A 19,247-nucleotide genomic window follows, 5' to 3' on the forward strand; every position below is an offset into this window, starting at 1 on the left:
CTGGCCATTCATCAGGTAGAGCTGTGCGGTTAACCGTGCAGCTCTACCCGACAAACAGCCAGCCTGCAGGCAGCAAGGCACTCATCAACACTGGAGCGGGATGGGCGAGTGAGCGCCCAAGGTCACCTCGACCCCTGCAGGCCTGGAGATGCTGACTCAGCACTGGCTTTGAGGCCGCCAGCCTCTCCCCCCACCCTCCGGCCCATCTTTGCTCTCAGTTGAGCAGCAAGATCAATATCCACGGAGCCAGCTTCCCTAAAGTCTTGCTCATCCGTCCATTCTCTCTCCACAGGACAAAACTGGAGCACGGGGGGGGGGGCACTGCTCCCACCTATTTATCTCTCTCAGCCAAAGGCAACCCGCACAGAGAGACCAGCGGCCCCAAAAAGCACGGATGCCGACCAAATAGCACTCTGAAACTCAGGATTTTTGCTCTGACCTTTTGTGGGGTTGCCACTAAACTAAACTAAAAACCCCACTTTTAAAAGGAGGGAGGAGAGCTGGTCTTGTGGCAGCAAGGATGAGTTGTCCCCTTTGCTAAGCACAGGCCACCCTGGTTTGCATTTGAATGGGAGACTCCATGTGTGAGCACTGTAAGAGATTCTTGTTAGGGGGTGGGGCTGCTCTAGGAAGAGCACCCACCTGCTTGCACGCAAAAGGTTTCAAGTTCCTTCCCTGGCAGCATCTCCAAAACAGGGCTCAGAGAGACTCCTGCCTGCAACCTTGGAGAAGCCGCTGCCCGCCTGTGTAGACAATCCTGAGCCAGATAGACCAATGGTCTGACTCAGTATATGGCAGCTTCTTATGTTCCTGTGTAAGGCACAGCAGATGCTTTCCATGGTTTTGTTATTTATTTATTCATTCATTCAATAAATATTATTTATTTTCGTTAGTTTCTTACAAACCATAGGTGTAAGCATCATCTGAGATGGGGCATTCCCCCCACAGCTCCTACACAGGAACTTAAGAAGCTGTCATATACCAAGTCAGACCTTGGGTCCATCTAGCTCAGCATTGTCTACACTGACTGGCAGCAGCTCTCCAAGGTTTTAGGAAGGGTTCCCTCCCAGCCCTACCTAGAGATGAGACGCTGCCAGGGATTGAACCCGGCACCTTCTGCCTGCACAAACAGATGCTTCCCCTCTTCAGCCACGGGCCCCATCCCTGCAGCAGGATATGCCTCTTCTAAGGTGGGCAAAGAACAGGCTTTTTGCTACCATCTCTTCATATGCAAATTTATGCAAATGCCATCAACTAACTAACTAAACCACTTGAAAAGCCATACCATCCATTTATTTATGGTGTCTTTAAGTAGAGGGATGAGCATGAAACAGATCAGGAGCCCTTTAAATGCAAATGCATCTTTGAACAGCCATGTTTCGATTCAGGGGAATCCCCAGCGAGGAACACTAGGGCAGGGCTGGGGATGATGGGAGTTGTAGTCTAACAACGGCAGGAGAGCCTCAGGCTGGCCACCCTGCAGTAGGTCACTGACCTGTAGACTGTCAGGTCAGAGCAAGGCCTTGTCCGCCTTTTATCCCCTGCCTGCTCCCTTCCAGCCCTCATCTGTGGACGCCCTGCAGGTCCCCCATCCCATAACGCCCCCAAGCCTGAGCTGTTCCAGGCTGTCAGATTAATTAGGTTTGGCTGTGGATGTCTGACCAGGCCTGGTCTGGCCAGCAAGAGCAGAACCCGCGGCTTTGGTAGCCCCTTCACCCCTACGAGCCCGCTTGCTGACTACAAGCCCTGCTCTGATCTCCGCGTGCTGCACATGCGACTCGCCCTTCTCCGTTTCCGGAGCGGTGTGCTGCCCACATCTGGAAGAGGGAGAGCAGAGGCGGCCAGGAGGAGTTCATGAAGGGTGTGTGGGCTTGGAGCCCAGCTCTCTCCTGGACCTTCTCGGCACCTCCGAGGGCTCAGCAACTGCCTTCTCCCTGTCATTTTTTCCACCCTCCCTGCAGGGCGGGCACGCTGATGCTCAGAGCTCCTCAAGGCCATCAGTGGCTTCACAGCAGCGGAAACCAGGCTGGGGCCTCCCAGCTCCCAGGCCGCCCTTGGACCCGCTCTAGTCACTGGACCCCACTGCCTCCAAGCCCAGCAAGATGCTGCTGCCCCCCAGCCGAGTGGGGCATCTCCCAGCCCTTCATCTGGGAGACAGAGGAAGAGAGAAAGAGGCAAGCCAATGGAGAGCCTTCCCTCCGCCAGGCTGACTGCTCCCTTCCTGCCAAATCAGATTCGACTCATCCTCTCTGCCTGCAGCAGTCGGAGTGAAAAACAAAAATCTGAGCGGGGAGCGAGGGGAGGAGGAGGAGCAGAGCGAGAGAGAGGAGCAGAGCAGACCCTTCCCAAGAGCCTCAAGGAGCATCCCTGGCCAGCTCCGGTCTCCTCCCAGGCCAGAGATCCCCCCACCGCCCTGCCCATTCACACACACTCACACCCCCCGCTGGCCCAGATGAATAGCCGGGCACAGGCGACACCGCGGTGGATGCTGGCTTTAGCAACACAATCAGGGCGGAGGAAGGCAGGCTCTGGATAACAATAGGGAGCAGCCACACTCTGCTGAGCCACAGGGAGAGGGGGAACGGGGGGGGGCATCAGTAGCAGCCAACATGGTGGGGGCGGAGGCCCCCAAGTGGAGGGGAGCCGGCTCCACAGACCCAGGCACCCGTTGCTCCATCGCAGGAAACAGAGGGCAGAGGGGAGAATAGATCTCAAGGACACAGAGGCGCTGGTCCCATTGCACAGGGCTCCTCTTTGCAAAACAGGCCCATCCAAAGCTAGGGACAAGGTACTAGTCCTTAAGGAAGCAATCCAAACTTGGCAGCCTTTTCAAGCTGCTCCCCCCCCCGCCACACACACCTATACAAAGACTAGACAAGCCCTGAGCCTGAGCAGGAACCCCCCAATCCCACCCCACACACACCCTTTATTCTCCAGTTCCCTGGACTGCAAGGATCCTTACTCCCAGGTAAAGGTGCTTCGGATGGCCGCCTTACCACCACCAGCGGAATGTGACTTACTCTCAAGGAAGCGTGGTGAGGATCAGAGCGTTAGGCGGCCACTCAAGCTTGCTCGCCCCGCCAGCCTTACTCCCGAGTAAACGCAGCTGCCTGCCAACACCTCGCGACCAGCTTAGGAGGACGGGCCGCCTATAAACCGCGCAACAGCCCGATCTTCTACGCGCTTCCTCGGAAGGAAGTCCTGCTCGGCTTGCCGCCTTCTCTGGGAGAAGTTGCGCCCGCCGGGAAGCAAAGCGGCTCCCTACGCAGGGTCGGAGCGGCGGAGCTTGCGCCGCAGCCAGAAGCGGCTCGTCCTAGCCGGCCCGGAGCAGGAGGAGGGCGCCGAGGGGGGCACAGCTGCCTCTCCTGCCCGAGCTCGGCTGGCGCGCCTCGCTCTCCCGCCCCAAGCGCTGCCTGCAGGCGGGCCATTCGTCCGGTAGAGCTGCGCAGTTCACCGCGCTACGGGGGAGGGGGAGAGAGGGAGGGAGGGAGGTGCGCAAGCAAGCGCGGCTGCTGCTGCTGCTGCCGGCGCCCGACTCACCCTTCTTCTTGCTCTTCTTGAAGAGCGCCAGCAGCGAGGGCAGGTGCCTCCCGAGGAAGACCACCATGCCGAGGGCCGGGCCGGGCCGGGCCGCGGCGGCGCTGCTGGGTCCTGCGGCGGCTCTGCTTCAGGCCAGCCTCGACGGGGAGGGGGGCGCCGCGTCCCTTTCTCCTTCAGCCGGCGGCCGGGCAGGAGCAGCGCCGCAGCTTCCCCCGGGAAGGGCGCGGGGGGTGGAGAAGGAGGAGCCGCCGAGGAGGAGGAGGAGGAGGAAGAGGGAGGAGCCCGCCCTGGTCGCGGGGGGCCGGGAGAGGCGGGCAGGCGGGCGCGCACAGGCAGCCGTCGCCGCGCCAAGTGTGCCTGGATGGGCGGGTGCGATCCCTGGAGCCGGAAAGGGGCGGGGGCCCTGCCCGCCCCCGCGCGCCCCCCCCCCCCGCCTAGGCCCAGCCCTGCCCGCTGCAGGGTGGATCCGCGTGGCCCGCCCGGGGCCTGCCCGCTGCTCCATCCAGGGGGCGGCGGGGTCTCCCCCCGGAGCCCCAACCTCCAGCCAGCTGCTGGGACGACTTCGCTCCGAAGGGCGCTCCTGGCCATGCCGGCGGGGGCGGGGGGGAGAGACACACGTCCCGGGCTGGTGGTTCCCTGCCTGGCGGGCTATGGGGAATCGGGGCTACAGCAGCTCCAAGGCGGGGGGGTGTCTCCCCCTCTGCCCGGGGCAGCTCAAGAACTCCCCGGCGGCGGCAGGTGCATGCCAACCCAGCCGAGGAGCCATATGCACGCGTGAGATGGCAGCTGCACAGTCCTCTTGTCCTCTGGGACCAGTTGCCAACAGGTAAGTGAAGCTGCCAAGCTCAAAAGCCTCCAGTGGAGGGGAAATTTTCCACCACCATTCAGAATCAGCAAAGCAAAGGTTGTGCCGTTGAGTCGGTGTCGACTCCTGGCGCCCACAGAGCCCTGTGGTTGTCTCTGGTAGAATACAGGAGGGGGTGACCATTGCCTCCTCCCGCACAGTATGAGAGGATGATGCCTTCCAGCACCTTCCTATATCGCTTCCTATAACACACCAGCAGGGATTCGACCCAACAGCCCCCTGCTCTCTAGGCAGGTTGCTGCCCCACTGAGCCATTAGGTGGCACTCAGAATCAGCCGGGACCCACAAATGTACGCTTAGCCCACTAGCCAGCCATGATTTGTGGTCGTCACCCATCCTTCCCTTTCCCTCAGACACTTTTCTGGCACGCGGGCAGAGGGCTCAGGAGAGAAGGTGGGCCTTGTACCTGCACCGGAGAAGGTGAGAAATGGGGGGAGCCCCCTCGTACTTTAACCCCTGCTAACTGGGCAAAGAGGCACCTTTTTAACATGGTGGCTGTCTTTATTTAGCAGGGGGAGAGCAACTGGCCCTCTCCACCCCCAGCACAGCATCCCTCCAGTGACTGTTGCTGGTGTCTATCTTATGTTTATTTTTAGATTGTGAGCCCCTTTGGGGATAGGGACCCATCTAATTTATTATTTCTCTATGTAAACCACTTTGGAAACCTTTGCTGAAAAGAGGTATCTAAAATGTTGTCGTTGTTCTGCTCAGAAAGGATTCCTGCTGCTTCTTACCTTCTCAAAAATGGCAGTGCAAATGAGACCTCTGGGGAGGTCATCTGTGTAGTGCTGGGTGTCCTGCTCACCAGAGAGCTGGGGGCACTCGCCACTGGCGAGTGGGCAAGCAGATTTGCAGACGCCTGAGAATAAGCACGCTGTAGAAGCAACAGTGGTTTAGGAAAAACAATAGTTTTCCCCATGACACTCTATGGATGCGAAAGCTGGACTTTGAAGAAGCAAGATAGAAAAAGCATTGACGCTTTTGAACTTTGGAGTTGGAGAAGACTTTGGAGGAGACCATGGACAGCCAGGAAAACAAACCAATGGATCATCGAACAAATCAATCCAGGATTTTCACTCGAGGCACAAATGACCAGGCTCAAACTATCGTATTTTGGACACGTTATGCGAAGACCCAGCTCCCTTGAGAAGTCCATAATGCTGGGGAAAGTTGAAGGAAAGAGAAGAAGAGGATGACCAGCCCGCAAGGTGGATGGACTCGATGACAACAGCAATGAATGCGCCACTGAGAGACCTTCAAGGCCAAGTTGAAGACAGACTATCCTGGAGAGAATCTATCTACGTGGTCGCTAAGAGTCGGCACCGACTTGACAGCACCTGATCAATGAATCAGGAGCAACATAACCCAAGACTGTCAAACACGAACATCCAGGGACCTTGACAAGCTCAACATTCCCCATGCTCACCCACTCTCCTTCTCTCTGCCCCCACAAGTGAGTGACCCATCTCCAAGGCTAGGACATCAGTGCCCCCAGCAGGGTAAAGGGGCTGAGACCAGCCAGTGCGCCAGCTTCTTCCCCATTCCACTGAAGTTAGCAGTACAGGTGCCAAAGAGCGTGGAAGCTGGAGAGGATCCAGAATGGGAACACAGCATACCGGGGCGGGGGCGCGTGGAACTGACAGCCATCCAGCCCAAGCGGAAGGTGGGGGGGCCAGTGGGGGCCTTTGGTCAGTGGAAAAGGAGACTTGGATACAAATGTTTAGGCTGGGAAAGTTCTTGGCATCGGGGAGATCAGTTTGGGCATGGAAGAAGATTTCTGAGGACAGTCGCATGAGGAGGGGGCTTGCGACAGGGGTTCTCACCCGCTTGGGTCCCCAGTGGTGGGACTACAACTCCCATCATCTTTCGCCAGAGTGGCTAGAGGCTAGATGGACGTTGTAGTCCACCAACACCTGGAGACCCAAGGCTGAGAACCCCAGATTCAAGTGGCAGAGAGATCCAAGAGAGAGCAGCAGGACCGCAACTGTCCTTTGGGGTTTGCGGTTAGCTGTGTGATTGAATTAGCCACCAAAACTGTACAGAATACGGCCCTGGTGCTTCAGAGCACACACCACATCCACGGCTGGTGCAGAGATTTTGGAAGGAAAGCTGCAGGCATGGGGTGTAAAAGCTAACCACTGGCCTTATTACTGGCCCCCTGCCCAACCTGGATTCTTTTAAAAATGAAAAATGGTAAGGGTAGCCTCGGGCCAAATCAGAGGCCTGGGAGTAGTCTTAATTTCCAATATTAATTAATGAATTTCCAATCTTTCTGCCCCAGCTTTCTCCCCAGAACAGGCACAGCCGCAGCACCTCTTGAAAGTTAGGACTCCACACTCCAGAACATATAAAATCACTTTGATTGCCTCTGTAGGTGTGCAGAGTACATTTTTCATCACGGACTGTCTACAGGCAGTCTCTCGGGAGCCAGATTTTCCCATTCCCAAGCTGTGGGGCTTTCATGCAAGCCCTTCTCTCTTTGGAAGTCGACTCCTGCGTCAGCTTATGGGAGCTTCTGCACCGGGAGTGAAACTTGCCTAGCTCTGCATTTCCAACTTCTCTTCCCGCTGCTCCCCACCCATTCTCCTCTGTCATTCTTTCTTTCTGGAGCAAATTAAGCCCATTCCTCGCCAGCTGTCGTGGCCCCCCTTCCACCCTCCTGGAGAACTCCCCCCCCCCCACACACACAGACATTGAATATTCATCAGGCCACTTAGAAAGAGAGGCTACCCCGGCAGGTCAGGCCTGCACCATCTGGCATGCGGCAGAGCACGGGCCTTCACACAGCTCCAAGGAGCTCTGCAGCTGCAAGGCCTGAAGACAGAAGGGAAGCCGGCTCATTCTTCTGGGGCAGCAGCCATCTGGGAGTGGGGCGGGGTGTGTGTCTCCCAAATGTGGGGCCCACATGAAGGAGCTAGGACAGAGGGGGGGCTGGAGAGAGAGGAGAGGAACCCCACTCTGGAATGCAAAATCCTCCTTTGGACACTTGACCACAGCCGATGTCCTCGAACATCTGAGCAGCGGGTTCAAGCATCACTGTTAAGCATCAAAGCTTCAATTAAGTTAGAGCATTGCATTAAAGCTGGGGTTCCCCACCTTGGGACTCCAGATGATGTTGGACTACAACTCCCATCATCCCCATCCACATCTGGGGACTCAGGATTGGGAACTCCTGCATGAAAGCATCACTCTTTCCCTGACCTCATCGTTCACTGGTTCCTGCCTGTAACCCAAGGACAACCCTAAGAATGTAACACGTGGACATGTCTACACAAAGACACGCCATCCAGCTAGAGGCAGTGGCAGCCCATTGAGTGGGTGCTGAGTGGCAAACTGACAACTGCAACTGGATGATTATTAAATGGCCCATTGGCTGGTTGGGATGCTCCATCCCTCGGAGAATGGGGCTTGCATATTTTTAAATCTCATTATGTAATCACTTTATCACATTATTTTAACCATATTATCACATAAGGGGCTTCTATGCTTCTAAACAATAATCTCTATGAACTTTGGTTCAAGTCTGTTCATACAGGAATATTGCTGACAAGCTATTTTGAGTTTTGCTGGCTTTTTGCAAAGAACAGAAAAGTTAGCGTAGCTATGGATCAGTTAGATGAACTTGGATGGGTACAGGTCATTTATGCAAATCAGGCACCATAGAGAGCTGATGTTCTAAACGGGGAAACCTTAAGAACACAGAAGGCTAAGAGTTGGCCATTCGGTGATAGTCAACTAACAGAGATCATTTAATCCTAATATATTTCTGCAGATGATGCAACAAGAAATTCCTAATTTCTGTAATTTCAGCCATTGATAATATTTGCAACCAATGCAACAGAAATTAATTTTTAATTATATTCTAAAATCATGTCTTTCTGATTAAGATGGGTGGTATCTTCTAATTAGACATGGACTATCAGAACTTAACAAGTATCCCAAACCATCCCCTTGGGAGGCTAAGACCTTCCCCTGAGACAAGGGATTATAAAAGTTTAGACCATGGATTTGATTTAGAGAGACTTTTCTCCCTTTGGGGAGACCTTTTCCTCTTTGGGGGATCTTTCCTCTCCTTTTTAGATTTTTTCTCCCTCTTTTTCTCCATTTTTTCTAGCTTTGGGCTTCAAGCTCTGGCTATAGTCTCTTTTTTATTTTTATTTTCCATCGGGCCTCTTGTTTTGAGTTCTATCCTTTGTGTTGCTGAGACTGATATGCAGACTTATTCAGCCGGAGTGGTGAGATACCTACTGAATTCTTTAATATGTCTTTGAAGAGAAGCTCTTCTAACCTATTCTAAATGTAATTTAAATAAAAAATGTTAATTTAATTTCCGGAGTGTGTGCTTCATTTTCTGGGCAGCGGGCAAACAGCTGGTCAGAACTCAATAACCTCATAGCTAAATGTTGGCTATTGAGGCATATAAGGAATTAGGAGTCTACAAATTCCAACATATTTGGAGGCACCGCTGGGATATTGACCAGCTGTCAATTTGCTTTGTCTGGAAGGTGAAGTACAACACAATTTGGAGTTCTAGGATATTCGTGTCAGTGAGTGGGGTTTTGGATGCTTTCCTGTGAATATTTTATTGGTATCTGAGGAAGGTTTTGAGGGAAAAGAAAGGAGGACAGTGTGTGTTTCCGAAAACTGAAGTTTAAAAGTAGGGATTAAGGTAGGGAAGGTTAAGGTTAAGGGCAGCTCAAGCTTTGGTGGTAGAAGACCCACCATTAGTTACATACCTAAAATCTAAGGGACAAAAGCCCTGGAGCATCATTCCCAGCACATGGAACTTTGAAAACATCTGAATTACGAATACGGCAGATATTTATATACCGCTTTTCAGCAAAAGTTTCCAAAACAGTTTACACAGATATAAATAAAATAATATAATAATAAAATAGATATAAATAAAATAAATGAATTAGAATTCAATAAATTTCATTAGACTAATAAAATGAATCCTGGCTGGGAAAGGGTGAAAGCAGCTTGCTTATGGGGACTTTACCAAGTTGCCCAGATTCTGAATGATGAAGTTGACAAATTGAATAAAGGACTGGCAGAAAGCCACACAAAAATTGGAACAATAAGCACAACATTTACGTTACTCAGGGCATAGCTGTCAACACAAAACCAATCTCTTGGTACTCAGAATCGGAATCAAAAGGGCAAATTTTTAAAGGGGTTAGACGTTAAAATTACTGTTTGCCAGAGGCAGATTCCACGTACAACATAAGAATGTAAGAGCAGCCCTGCTGGATCAGGCCCAAGGAGGCCCATCTAGTCCAGCATCCTGTTCCCCACAGTGGCCCACCAGATGCCTCCGGGAAGCCCACAAGCAAGAGGTGTGTGCATGCCCTCTCTCCTGCGGTTGCTCCCCTGCAAGTGGGATTGAGAGGCATCCTGCCTCTGAGGCTGGAGATGGCCCACAGCCACCAGACTAGTAGCCATTGATAGACCTGTCCACCATGAATCTGTCTAAGCCCCTTTTAAAGCCATCCAATCTGGTGGCCCTCACCACATCCCGTGGCAGAGAATTCCACAGATTAATTGTGCGCTGTGTGAAAAAGTACTTCCTTTTGTGGGTCCTAAATAAAGCAGGTCAGATGCTGACTCGGCATCCCAGTTAATTTTACAACAGAAGTTAAAAACCACAGAGCAGGCAGCTGACCCCACAGAATGCAATCAAGAAATACAGAGACTAAAAAATAAACTTTCTTTAAAAGCAGCTGTGGTGGCAGCTGTTTCAGCTGTAAAAGGCCAAACAGCCATGGTACAACCAACTGCCACGGCACCATCTCCTTAGGAGGGAGACAAAGAATATGACCCTGATCAATGGGGAGATCTCAATGATTGATCTGGTCTCTGAAGAGGAAAGAAAGGGTTACAGATCTCTGGAGCCAGACCCAGTGGATGTAGTGCAAAGAAAAACAGTGATCCAGGGGCCGCTAGGCGGTCAGTCCAAAGCTCTGCTCCCCTCCACCACGAGGCTGGTTCTTCGGCTCCAGAGAACAATTTGCTATGGGGCAGATAACAAATAAAGTTTGTTACCCTGCTAACTGGGCAAAGAGGCCCCTTTTTAATGTGGTGATTCTCTTTATTGAGAAGGGGGAGAGCAACTGGCCCTATCCGTCCCCAGCACAGTACCCCTGCAGTGACTGTTGCTGGCATCTATCTTATGCTTCTTTTTAGATTGTGAGTCCTTCAGGGACAGGGATCAATCTTATTTTATTTATTTATTTATTATTTCTCTATGTAAACTGCTTTGGAAACTTTTGTTGAAAAGTGGTATTTAAATATTTGTTTATTAACTAATTTATATTTATTATTATATAATTATATATTATTATTGCTGTTATTGTTGTTTACACAATCAAACAGGTGTTATTGGCTGGTTTGTTTTATCCAGACATCGAGTCCTTCCCAAGGACCTGGGATGGCTGAATTTTATCATCAATACTGTTGGTTATTATAGATACCGTCGCAAAATATAGGCTGTTCCCAGTAAAGTTGCTTTTTGTAATTGGCTGATGGTGATTTCTGTGGCCCCTATGGTGTTGAGGAGGTGGTTGTTGTTGTTGTTGTTGTTGTTGTTATTATGGCAAGCATGGGGAGTGCAGCCTCAGTGGTGATTCAGCTGAAAGACCTGCTGAGTCATGGTCAGATGATGCCCTGGAAACTGCAGGCTGGGCCTGCAACCTGGCCTTTCTGCAGTTCCTCCCCTGCACCCGAGTAGCTCCTTTGCAAGGCATAAGAAGAGGACTTGAGCCCCGGCTGTGCTGTAGGTTCACTTCCAGGCATCTCCACCTACAGGATCTTAAGGAGCAGAGCTGGGGAAGAGACCTCTCCCCCCCTCCCCCCGCCCCACCCCCTGAAAAACCTACTACCAGAGGTGCACCTAGGTAATTTTGGAGCCTGGACCTAAAGGTCTTTGGAGCGCCGCCCCCCCCCCATTGCTGGAGGTCCCCCCCCTCAAGTTAAGCATCATCTCCCTACACACACCCAGTGGCACATGCAATATTTTCAACATGTGGGTTTTTGAGGGCACCAACAGCAACTGAACTCACAAGAATGTAAGAATATAAAACAGGTATATTTATGCAAGCATGCATTAGCGGAAACATTTCAACACTTTCCCCACTCCCCCTTCTGCCTCTAAAGCACCCAGTGCTTTAGGTCACAATCGCACTTGGCCGCCTGGTGCAGTCCTGGCTGCGGTGTGACACCACAACCAGACCACGCTAAAGAGGATTTGGAGGCCTTCGGGGGGCGTGGAGGCCCTGGACTTCGGCCCCGAAGTCCGGGGGTAAGAGCGCCTCTACTTACTACCCTCCACCTGTGGAACTTCCTCCCAGAACCCTTGTCTGTGCTACCACTTCTTTGGCCTCGTCCCCGACTCAACTAAAGCCTAAAACAATGTGTAGCCGTACACATTTGCATATATTCCCCTCAACAGCCTTTCCTTTCCTCTGCTGCCTCACCTACGTTGAAGTTTAGATTGTAAGCTCCTTGGGGCAGGGACTTACCTTGCCTATTACATTTTGCGCTGTAGAATATATACTGATGGCAAGATATAAACAATGCCTTGGCTACTAGATGGACCCATTGTTGGTATAGGGCAGTTCCTTCTTTCCCTAGCTTCTGGACAGCATATAGAGAAGGATGCCTTGTTTCTGGGCTTTCACCTTGTCTCTGATCACAGGTGTTGGGTCTGTAAACTAAGCTTTCTGCACATCGTGAAGGCAAAAGACATGCAACTGGAAACACACCTCTGCTTTGCAAATATTCCCATGCACGCACACAGCAACCTTTTGATCCCCATTCAGCCACGAGACTTGCTGGGTGACTCTGGGCCAGTCACTTCTCTCTCAGCCTAACCTACTTCACAGGGTTGTTGTGACAAAAAACTTAAATATGTAGTACACCGCTCTGGGCTCCTTGGAGGAAGAGCGGGATATAAAAATGTAAAAATAATTCTGCAGAAGCAGAGGTTCATGACAGCCCCCTTCTCACTTGCCCACCTGCTCTCTGTCTCCTGCAGGTGGTCTCTCCCAAGCCAGGTGGCAATCACACAGAGGGTGGGACTCCTCCTCAACAGCTGCCCATTTCCTGCTGAATTTCGCTTGGCTGCTGCCAGCAACATCCCTGGGCAGAGCTGCTGCCTCATCTTTTGCCTTCGAGTTGCTCATCGATCCCGGGCCTGCCTCCCACCTGACCAAGGCGCCTTCACTCTGCACTGTCATGCTGGCACAGCAGAGCTAAGACCCCAGTTCAAATCTCGCCTGAGACACAAGCGTATCAAGGGGTTACAGTCCCAGCACAAGACCCCACATACAGTAGGCTGGGCCCCAGACATCCATCTTAGCTGAAAAGCAAAAAGTAAATATAAGTGAGCCCAGGGTTTCCAGGTCGCTTTCTCTCCTGCTCCAACAGCACCCTGACTCTGCTGACACACTTCCTTGGCTGCTTGAGATCTCTCTCCAGCCCATGGCATGTGCGCCAGGCACCATCAAGAATGCTGGCATGATGCCATCCCTGCTGAGAGGGATTGCATGGGCCAAAACGAGGGGGGACTTCCCTGCAACACACTCTGCCCCACTGCAGAGCAAAGGGCCATCCTGGCTGTCCGGCTGAACAGCCTGAGTTCCAGTATGGGCCGGCACAGAAACACCCCACAAGCTGCCCCTTGAGCGGCATTGAACGCTACCGCAAGGATGCTCGTGGGTGCAAGTTGCTTCACGAGTATTACACCCCTCCTGCGTCAGCTTCATTCGCTACCAGTCTGCTTCTGGGCTAGATTCAAGGTGCAGGTATTGGCCTTTAAAGCCCTACACGGCTTGGGGCCAGGGTACCTGCCCATATGAATCTGCCAGGGCCCTCTGCTCATCATCTCAGGCCCTGCTCATGGCCCCGCCACTAACAGAGATCCAGCTGGCGGGGACTAGAGACAGAGCCTTTTCAGTTGTGGCCCCTCAGCTTTGGAACGCCCTCCTTCAGTGTTTTTAAAAAACATCTCAAAGCACGCCTTTTTAAGGAGGCTTTTTAATGCTCCATTATTGTTTTGTTATATCTTGTAGGTTCTTTAGCTCCTTACAATTTTTAGTTTTAATTTGAACCTAATAATTGTGTTTTTTAATCTGACTTTTTAAAAAATTAGTTAATTTTGTTACTTTTATTGTATCTGTGTCTTATTGTTGTGAGCCGCCTTGAGCAGTAGTGCACTGGAGGGGCAGGGTATAAATATTTTAAATAAATAAATGAATGCTGCTTTTATACCTTCTCCTTTAAGAGCATGTGTCTCGTAATTTAGAATGAGCGCATGTTGCTGCCTGAACTCTTTCACCCCAGCAATACAACTCTCCCAACATGTTCCAATTTCTGTGCATCACAAAACGCAGACCCAGCTGGGAGCCATGGAGGAAGAGATTCCTGGGGCCAAATTCATATTCACTCCATGCAAGAAAAGCAGCGAACAGGAGAGGGAAAGAGGCAACAGGGGTGCAGTTTTGCGTGGATGACCTCATGGCTCTGAAGCGTTGTTCTGTGCTTGCCAGAAAAGGCTCTGGAAAGGATTTATTACGAAGAATGAAATCAAGCAGATTGGAGTCGTTGTGGCTGATCTCATAGTGTGGAAAAGCTTTTGCACTTTAGAGAGAGAGAGAGGACTGGCCCTGTGGGGCTTTGGCATGGCAGTGTTCCCTCGAACAGGGATTCTCACATGTTATTGACTACAACTCCCAGAATCCCCAAGCAAAAGCCATTGCAGCTAGGGATTCTGGGAGTTGTAGTCAACAACATCTGAGAATCCCTGTTAGAGGGAACACTATATCCAAAGCATCTCTGCAGAGAAAGTCATCACAAGAGACCCCCAAACCCAAGATCCACTTCAGCAACCAGGAGGTTTTTCACACCGGGCTTTGGAAGTCCTTTAACTCACATCCCCTCTGGAATACAGGGGGTGTGTTCACATATTGGCCAGATTTACCCCTGCAAGTTATTGAGGAGCAGTTCACACACAATTCAGGTTTTTCACTGCACGTTAAGAGTGTAGCCTGATTTATATTCGGGTTTTTTAAAAAAACCACTATTTTCGTTGGTTTGGGGGGACAACTTTGAGTTTGCAGTAAAGCCTCCCAGTAAACTTGTGGTAAAGCCTGCTGTGTGTAAAAGATTGAGGCCCTACTCCAGCCACAATCCCCTGCCCTCCAAGGAACCCCTTCCTTGTTTCCACTTATAGTGCAACTCATGAGGCCAGAAGCTTCTTTTGCTTCCAGACGGACCTGCTGCCCCAACATGCCAGCCTGCTTGTCAGGGCAGGGGGACACCCAGAGCTCAGCCATTCAGACCCCTCGCCTCTAATGCAACTGGCTGACTCGGAGGAGAATAATGAGTCAGCTGGGAGGGAAGAGGAGCAGCAGGGGGGCAATAGGAGGAGGGAGATGGCCAGGCATCCCAGAGCAGAGAGCTTCCTCCAGCCCCTCCCCCCATCTGCAACTTCCTCTTTTGCTCCTACTGGCTGGAACAGCTGCTACTCAAGCCGCTCCAGCCAATCTGAATCCTAGGGGGCTCCTCCTGGCACTGCCCCCAGGAAGAAGGGGAAACTGTATTAAAAATATACTCCCTGAAGCCACCAGGGAGTGCATTTTAACCCATTATTTTAGTTCTTCCTGGGGGCAGTGCCAGGAGGAGCCCCCTAGGAATCAGATTGGCTGGAGCGGCTTGAGTAGCAGCTGTTCCAGCCAGTAGGACCAAAAGAAGAAGTTGCAGGCAGAGGAAGAGAAGCTGGAGGAAAATGGCTGCTGGCAAATCTGACCCTTTATTAGCTTGTTTTTTTTGGGGGGGGCACTACCCCTCCTGCCCTTACTGACCAGCCACCACTGCCACAAGCCTTCCGCTGGCTGCACCACGCCATCTCCCCAAAGGCAGCAAAACACGGGGGACGTGGCATTTCCGAAGGCAGAAAGAGGCCACTTACTGCTACTACGAATAGTTAGAGACCGCTTTTCAACAGAAGTTCCCAAAGCGGTCTACATAGATATAAACAAACAAACAGATAAAATGGCTCCCTGTCCCCAAAGGGCTAAAAAACCGAGGCTGCCTGGCCGGCTGGCCACTTAAAAAAGCACAGCAGAGCACAGAAGGCTCATCTGGGGTTAGCAGGAGGAGGGAGCTGAGAGCTCCAAGGAGAAGGAACCCCAGCAGCAGCAGCCCACACGTGGCTCGGCCTGACGAGGAAGGATGGAGCCTGGGCAGCAGCCGGGTGCCAGAGAACATTTCCGACGCAGATGGGAAGCAGAGGTCATGGCTGCAGAAGACCAGGACTGCAGTGCTTGCAACATCGGAGAGAGAAAGGATGTCCCGGCCCTTCCTCCATCTCTCCATTCCACACAAGCTCGTCTGGTCTCCACTCCCTGTCTCTTTCTCTCCACCAGGGTGTGTGTGTGTGCGCGCGCGCACGTGCACGTACCAGTTTAAATGAGAAAGGTCCTCATTCACAGGAAAATCCAAAGGATTGCTCTTGGGTACAGTCAAGACTAAAACACAACAAATAGTAGTATAATGCAGTATACAAATTGTGTTGCAAATTAATCCTGAATCTGACCAAGAGCAATCCTTTGAATTTCCCTGTGAATGAGGAAAATCAACAACAACAACAACAACAACAACACCTATTTATATACCACTTTTCAACACAAGTTTCCGAAGTGGTTTACATGGAGAAATAATAAATAGGAACGATGGCTCCCTGTCCCCAAAGGGCTCACAATCTAAAAAGAAACACAAGACAGACACCAGCAACAGCCCCTGGAAGGGTCCTGTGCTGGGGGTAGACAGGGCTAGTTACTCTCCGCCTGCAAAATAAAGAGAATCACCACGGTAAAAGGTGCCTCTTTGCCCAGTTAGCAGGGGTATCTCATTTAAACCGCACCTACCTGCTCCAGGGGTTGCATGGCGTCAGTTCACACACTGGACTAGGGGTGCTGAGTGATCAAGCGGCACACGGCGGAGCTGTAATAAGGCACACGGGTTCAGAGGACCCATCGCACCCCACATCCGGGTGCTGCCGAGTGTCTGGGAGGAGCAGCCGAGCTCCCCTCTCCCCCTGGCCAGGACTCCCTCAGCCGTGGCCACCCCGCCACCTGCAGCCGCAGCCCCTGCCAGACACCCATCCTCCTTCCAGCAACCAGGCTCCCAGACGATACAAGGAGGATGGGCAGAGCCGGGCAAGTGGCCAAAGGAGGGGGCTAGTGCCAGCCGTGGCTGCAGGTGGCCGGTGGCGGCAGCAGGAGCCCCGCACTGGGAGGAATGAGTGGGGGATGCCTGTACGCATGTGTGAGCGGGCACTGCAACGGGGGCACTGCCGCGAGTGGGGAGGCCTCTCTCCCCTCAACTATGCCCCTGAAATGGCGCCATGCACATGGCACCAGCTCTAAGAGAACCACATCCTAACAGCCCTGCCAGTGTTCCTGTAACAGGGATACCAGGATGCTGTAGACCAGGGATTCTCAATGTTGGGTCTCCAGATGTTTTTGGACTTCAGCTCCCATAATCCCCAACCCAAGGCCACTGGGGCTGGGAACTATGGGAGTTGAAGTCCAATAACATCTGGGGACCCAAGGTTGAGAATCCCTGCTGTAGACTACAACTCCCACACGGCCTTTGCAGCTGGGGATTGGGGCGGAGGGGGGTCGTAGAAGAAACCCTGCTGCCTGCCCTACACCATACGAAGCGTCAAGGCACTTGGGGGGCAGTGCGATATTCTGGAGGGTTGCGTTGGTAAAGCGGAGGGTGCACTTGAAGGGGCCTTTCCCGCCAGGATGAGGCACAACTCTCCGGCCCTGCACACTTTATCAGCTTGCAAAGGGGTAAAACAGGAGTTCCTTCCACCTCCGCCTCTTCTAAAGTCTGCCTGGACAGGATGAGACATGCTCGGACTACACGAAGGAGACGGATCTCCCACAAAGAGGGCCAATTATCCCTGTCTGCATACTCGGAAGAGCTTGGTGGGGTTCTCCTTCAAAGCCAAAAACAAGGGTGGCGCCTGGCAGAAAATCCGCCCTCCCGCCGCCCTCAACTCCTGATCCAGAATTCTGCTGGAGCTTCTTCAGGCGATTGGTCAGAGCCAATCCCAGCTGCAGAACCTGGATCTCTATGGGCAGTGGTGTCCTAACGCGCCAGGGGGCACCCAAGGAGGCACAGCTGCCTCTGCTTCCCGGTAGCCGTTTGGGGGGCTGCTCTCTCTCCTGCCCCGCCTGAGAGCCACGCTGCCTGGAGGCTGGCCATTCGTCAGGTAGAGCTGCACAGATAACCGTGCAGCTCTACCTGATGAATGGCCAGCCTGTAGGCAGCGTGGCTGCCTCCTTTGGCGCCCCCGCCCCCACTCCTCACAAGCCACCACTGTCTGCAGGATGGCTCCCAAAGAGCAACAAATGACTATCCTGAGGTCAGGGCATCACTTTGCCGTTGTTCATACACTACATTATTAGTGCTAAATTAGTGTTAACGCGAGGAAACCACAATAAAATACAGCTGTTCCCTTTCCTTTGCAAAACCAGTTGACAACTCCACAACGAGAAAACTTCCCTGTCTGTTTCATCGTCATCACCCATACAAACACATGCACGTGCGCGCATGCACACAAACACAGAAAACCCAGGGCTTTTCAAACTTGGGTCCCCAGGCATTGGTGGGCTATATGAGTCCCATGGCATTCAGCCATTGTGGCTGGAAAGGATATCTGAGGACTCAAGCTTGAGAATCCTGGGATGAATTATTAAAAGGAGATGCTGGGTTCAAGCATCTTGTCTGTGGCACAGTAGGGAAATGCTTGATAACAAGCAGAAGGTTGCCGGTTCAAATCCCTGCTGGTACTATATCGGGCAGCAGCGATATAGGAAGATGCTGAAAGGCATCACCTCATACTGCGCGGGAGGAGGCAATCTCCCATATTCTACCAAAGGCAACCACAGGGCTCTGTGGGCACCAGGAGTCGAAATCGACTTGACGGCACACTTTACCTTTACCAGGAACCATTGGCCTGGTTCACACCATTGTTCAAGTCTAAGCTTAGGGTAGGTTACTGATGTTAGCATGGTTGTGTCAACCCACACCAAGGTGGGAATCTCAGATTCCTTGACATGGGTTCACACAATCACACTCACACTGGTGACCCACAATGAACCTAGATCCAAACGCTTCTGTGAACCAGGCCAGGGTGTATTACTTCAGACAAGGAAGATCCGGTTGTGATTGACTAAGGGAAAGGCACTCTCCACATCCTCAGCAGTACCTTCATTCTTATTCACACATTCCAAGGCTGGGATTTGCCACTGGAAACCAGGCCGGGGGGGGGCGTCTCCATGAGTCCTCCTGGTCCAGATTTAAAACACCCCTCCCTTGTCTGCACATGGCTGAGAGGTCAGCAAAGCCGCCCTAGCAAGGCAAGGCACCTCTCTCTCGACCAGGAGAGCCGGTCTTGTGGTAGCAAGCAGGACTTGTCCCCTTAGCTAAGCAGGGTCCGCCCTGGTTGCATCTGAACTAGAAGTGTGAGCACTGGAAGAGATTCTGCTTAGGGGATGATGGGGCCGCTCTGGGAAGAGCAGAAGGTTCCCAGTTCCCTCCCTGGCAGCATCTCCAAGACAGGGCTGAGAGAGATTCCTGCCTGCAACCTTGGAGAAGCCACTGCCAGTCTGTGTAGACAACAATGAGCTGGATGGACCAATGGTCTGACTCAGTATATGGCAGCTCCCTATGTTCCTATATGCAATACTACAGAAGACTCTCTTCTGGCTCCAGAAGAAAACCTCTCTAGGGGCCAGCAAGGGGAGAGCAAGTGACTGCTCTGGAA

The 19,247-nt window shown here is 52.3% G+C and overlaps 1 protein-coding gene across 3 annotated transcripts in view; it reads right to left on the minus strand.

The window, feature by feature from the left end:
* KIAA1522 (KIAA1522 ortholog) overlaps positions 1-19,247 on the minus strand; it is a 77,935-nt gene that overhangs the window by 21,629 nt on the left and 37,059 nt on the right. The window contains exon 1 of one of the 3 annotated variants that reach the window (XM_053267965.1): positions 3,541-3,880. The exons of the other annotated variants lie outside the window; for them this stretch is intronic. Within the exon in view, the coding sequence (XP_053123940.1) occupies positions 3,541-3,607 (67 nt within the window). The 5' untranslated portion in view covers positions 3,608-3,880. Of the gene's footprint in view, positions 1-3,540; positions 3,881-19,247 lie in introns of those variants that run through there. 3 annotated transcript variants of the gene reach the window in all.

The sequence above is a fragment of the Hemicordylus capensis genome, chromosome 7, assembly GCF_027244095.1.
Source record: "Hemicordylus capensis ecotype Gifberg chromosome 7, rHemCap1.1.pri, whole genome shotgun sequence".
NCBI classification, from domain to species: domain Eukaryota; kingdom Metazoa; phylum Chordata; class Lepidosauria; order Squamata; family Cordylidae; genus Hemicordylus; species Hemicordylus capensis.